Source organism: Heteronotia binoei, chromosome 13 (genome assembly GCF_032191835.1).
Source record: "Heteronotia binoei isolate CCM8104 ecotype False Entrance Well chromosome 13, APGP_CSIRO_Hbin_v1, whole genome shotgun sequence".
NCBI classification, from domain to species: domain Eukaryota; kingdom Metazoa; phylum Chordata; class Lepidosauria; order Squamata; family Gekkonidae; genus Heteronotia; species Heteronotia binoei.
The window spans coordinates 15752146-15756659 of record NC_083235.1 but is presented as its reverse complement, the minus strand read 5'-3'; the positions used below and the strand labels follow the sequence as shown (position 1 = coordinate 15756659).

The following is a 4514-nucleotide window of genomic DNA, read 5'->3' as shown; positions in this document are numbered from 1 at the left end:
TCCAGGTTGTCAGTTAGGTTTGCAAATCTCCATGTGGTACCTGGGGATCTCCTGGAATTATAGCTAATATCCAGATAAGAAAGATCTGTACCCCGGGGGAGAAAATGGCTGCTTTGGAGGGTGAGCTCTATGGCATTATACCCTGCTGAGGTCCCTCCTGTCCCCAAACCCCACCCTCCCCAGGTTTCACCCTCCAAATCTCCAAGAATTTCCCAAACCTGAGATGGCAACCCTGTGGTGAGTGCATGCTAGTTCCCCTCTTGTCCTAACCACTGTTCCCTGTGAGCTCAGTTAGTGTGAGGTGGGGCACAATTTTGCCTGTCACACTGCAGGGGACCAGGAAGGGGCTTCTAATGGCTGCCACCACTCTGATAAGGGTTCGTATGGGAGGGCGCAAGAGTTCTCAACCATCCAGTCTTCCATGTTAGCAAGTTAAACAGGGCTGCCAATCCCTAGTTGGGGGCAGGGGATCCCCCAGTTTGGAGGTCCTCTCCCCACTTCAGGGACATCAGAAAGAGGGAGGAGGGAGGAAAGTGTCATCTGGGCAATCCATTATACCCTATGGAGACCAACTCCCATAGGGTATAATGGAGAATTGATCTGTGGGTATCTGGGGCTGGGAGGGGGGCTATTTTTTTGAGATAGAGGCACAAAAAGTTCAGCATAGCATCTGGTGCCTCCCCTCAAAACACTCCCCGAGTTTCAAAAAGATTGGACCAGAGTTCAAATTCTATCAGCCCCAAAGTATGTGCCCCATCCTTCATTTTTAAAAGTGAAGGAATTTAAAAGACACACAGTAGCTTTAAATGGGATGGTCAGAACTCCCTTTGGAGTTCAATTGTGCTTATCACACCCTTCATTCTGGCTCCACTCTCAAACTCTCCTGGCTCCACTCCCAAAGTCAAACCTGGCAACCCTAAGCAAGTACCTATTAACCGTGACCAAAGAGACATGAGGACCTGGACAGTTTAACAAGAAGCTTAGGGCCGCTTTAGAAAGGTGCCTAGGGCTGAGTGGGTTTGTCATTGCGGTGCAGATAAAGTTGAAATAATTGACCATGTTTTGTTTGGGTGTGGCCTATACCCTGGCATACGAGCCAGGTACATTTATTCTTTGTTGGAGGGATGTCTCGAGTTTTCTGATTTCAAAATCAGAAATACGCTGTTATCGGATTTTAACCCCCAATTCACAATTAATTGTGCCAAATTTATGGCAGCAGCTAGGAGAATTCGTGAGGATTATGTAAAGAAGGGGTCCTGAACTGACTGTTTTTTGAACATTTCCAAGCTTGTATTTTATCTTTTCTTAAATGCCTGAGTACTCTGTATACCATCACAAATGCTACTGAAACTGAGATAAATTCAGAGACCATGCATAAAGTTGCCAAATTTTGTTCCCATGCAACCAAATTGCATTTTATGGTTCTTACAAGTTAATGTGGAGGTAACAGATTGCAATTTTAACCAGTGTATTTTAGTTAATATTTCTTCTGGAGCTGTATAATTTTTAAATTTTTAAATTTTAAACTTTAAATTTTTAAATTTTAATTTTTTTATTATATGTACTATATTTATTAAGCTAGAGGATGTTTGACCACTACTGTATTATTTGTCATATCTCATTATTCATACTAATGTCCTATATATTATGTTCACATTTATTTTTTAAAATCTTACATTTACTTATTTAGGTCCATCTTGATTTTTACAATTTTTATGTGGTTGTTGTTGGCCTACATTGTGCTGTGTATTTGGTAATGGACCGTAATAAAGCATACTGAACTGAACTAACAAGAAGCTTATTGTAAATGCTCAAAACAGTAAGTGCTTGGTAAAGACCTTTTAGTGCAACAGTGAATATAGAAAGAAAAAACAGTAAAAGTTGGTACAAAGAAATAAAAGCCCTGACACAACTACCTAAACGTTCCCTTCCTCTTATGCCATAGACTCACACAACTACCTAAACGTTCCCTTCCTCTTATGCCATAGACTCACCACCCCTGGGCGAAGAACATCCAGCTACAGCCTTCTTTCCAGACTGCAGACGCTCCAGAGAGACCAAGCCGCCCCCGGCCCGCCTCCACCCCCCCCCTCCGCTTCCACCCCAGAGGTGGAGCGGGCGAGGTGGCAGCAGCGCGGCGGCCTCTTCTCCGCTCGCCGTGGCTGCTCCTCCGAGTTGGGCTCAGCCTGAGCCCATCTCGGAGGAGCAGCCACGGCGAGCGGAGAGGCAGCAGCGGCGCGGCGGCCTCTTCTCAGCTCGCTGTGGCTGCTCCTCCGAGATGGGCTCAGCCTGAGCCCATCTCGGAGGAGCAGCCACAGCAAGCGGAGAAGAGGCCGCCGCGCCGCTGCCGCCTCACCCGCTCCACCTCTGGGGTGGAAGCGGAGGGGGGGTGGAGGCGGGCCGGGGGCATGGCGAGCCGCGAGTCCGGGTCCTAGAAGGACCCGCATTCACGGCTCGCCATGCTCCTAGCCTGCCTTGCCCTCCCCTGCGCTGCTGCCGCCTCTTGGCTGCTCCTCTGAGATGGGCTCACCCTGGGCTCATCTCGGAGGAGCAGCTGTGGTGGGAGGGGAGGGGGCAGCAGCGGTGCAGCGGCCTCGCCGGCTCCGGGATGCGGAAGCTTGCCATGCTCCCCGGCGCCGTTTCCACCCCCTCCCCCCGCTTCCATTTTTTTGAAATCCTGGGGTCCCCCGCCAGGGCGGGAGGGTTGGGAAGCCCACTCCCAGGTCCCACACCTCTAGGCTAGTTTTCCCTCCAAAGCAGCTTCCACCCAATCAGAAGGGATCCTGGGAAATGTTGGTCCACTAGCAACTCCTAGGTAGGCTTCTCCCTACCCTCTAGGCCGCACTAGGCCTAAGATCATGACAGGCTCACACGTCTTTGTCTTAGCTCAGGAAGGATGGCCCCAGAGAAGACTAATTTATGCAAGATCCAAATCACTTGCTCACAACTTTAATGCCAGTTCCTCGTGAAGTAGAATTTTTGCTCACAGGACTCCACAGCTTAGAGGGAGCAAATCTGTGAGTGGTCCAAAGCTAACCAGTAAGCTTTGTGGTAGTGGTGGAAATTGAAAAGTCTCCGGCAACCTAATACAATGCTAACTACCACAGAAATACCACACCTTTCACAAGTACACGTTTGCTCAAAGAAAGATTACTGGTATCTCAGATTGCACTACATAGATCGTTTTGAGTAGTGTTTGAGGATCAATGCATCAAGAACATCTTCAACAGTAGCTTGCCTTCTGTGTCGCCTTATATGGGACCTCAATTCTCTCTTACGTGGGCTTGGAGCTGTAGCAGGATAACCTTTATGAAGTTAATCTGTTCACAATAAGTCAAAATGTACCTACATGAACATGCCATGTAAGATGTGCTTCTATTTTTCTAAGTAAAATTGCATTAAGTAAGTAATCTGACATTAGAGTCAGATCGCCGTTATAATTTTTGAACATCACTTTCCCCTTAACCGGGAAATATGGAAGATCAAAGATACAGAATAAAGTTTCTGCGCTTCCAAGGTAAAATTATTTTTCTTTTGCATTTAGCCCAATAGTTTAGCCCTTGAACACATCATCAAAAATGCCGCTTAATGACCCTCTTCATGGCCGCCTTCATCTCGCTGTTCCTGAGGCTGTAAATGAAGGGATTCAACACAGGGGTCACCAGGGTATACATCACAGCTGCCACCGTGTCCTGGTGGTCTAAGTTCATGGAATTTGGCTTAAAATACACCCAGCCTACACTGCCGTAGAACAAGACCACCACGCAAATGTGGGACCCACATGTGGAAAAAGCCTTACGCTTCCCAACAGCAGATGGAATTTTCACGATGGTATAAAAGATGAGTGCATACGAAACGATAATGAGCACAAATGGCCCCAGGGTTTCCACCACCCCCTCAGTCAGCAGAAGTGTTTCTATGATGCTCGTATCAGAGCAAGAGACACTCAGAACAGGGTAAATGTCACAGAAGAATTGAGGAATCTCTTCAGGGTCACAGAACTCAACATGGGCTATCAAAAGTGTATAAAGCAATGAGTCAATTGTGGGAATAAGCCAGGATGCCGCAACCAGCTGAAGACAACATTTGTGGCTCATCATGGCGGAATAGTGCAGTGGGCAACAGATAGCTAGGTAGCGGTCGTAGGCCATGAAAGCCAGCAAGAAGTTGTCTGAGTTGCCAAAATATATATAGAAATACATCTGGGCCAGACAACCACTATAAGAGATAGTCTTCTTCTGAGTCAGCAGGTTATCTAATGCCTTGGGAATGGTGGTGGAGGCGAAACCAAGGTCAGCTAGGGCAAGGTGGCTGAGCAGGAAGTACATGGGAGTCTGGTGGAGCTGTGTGTCAGAACGGATCAACAGGATGATTGTGACGTTCCCCAGGAGGATGAGCAGATAGATGCAAAGGAAGAGTGGGAAGAGGAGTCTCTGGACCTCCGGCTGGGATGGAAAACCTTGGAGAAGGAACTCAGAAACTTCTGTTGCGTTCTTGTGATTCACTGGACCCAT

General features: G+C 47.6%; 1 protein-coding gene across 2 annotated transcripts; it reads right to left on the bottom strand.

Moving 5' to 3' along the window:
- Positions 1-248: 248 nt before the first annotated feature.
- On the bottom strand, positions 249-4514 carry LOC132581973 (olfactory receptor 1361-like). Of its 2 annotated transcripts, XM_060253483.1 has the most exons (2): positions 3594-4514; positions 249-272 (listed from the first exon to the last, which is right to left on the bottom strand). In XM_060253483.1, the coding sequence occupies exons 1-2, from the start codon at positions 4512-4514 to the stop codon at positions 249-251; spliced, it is 945 nt and encodes a 314-aa protein (XP_060109466.1). The 2 variants fall into 2 exon arrangements, with proteins under 2 accessions (XP_060109466.1, XP_060109465.1); XM_060253482.1 differs by lacking the exon at positions 249-272 and having other exon boundaries at positions 3573-4514.

Excerpts from the sequence above, each read along its gene's own strand:
- LOC132581973 (XM_060253483.1), bottom strand. The coding sequence starts at position 4,514 with ATGGGTCCAGTGAATCACAAGAACGCAACAGAAGTTTCTGAGTTCCTT. Across the intron at positions 273-3,593 it reads TGAAGGCGGCCATGAAGAGG|TGGTTAGGACAAGAGGGGAA; the intron begins GTCATTAAGCGG and ends CACAGGGAACAG.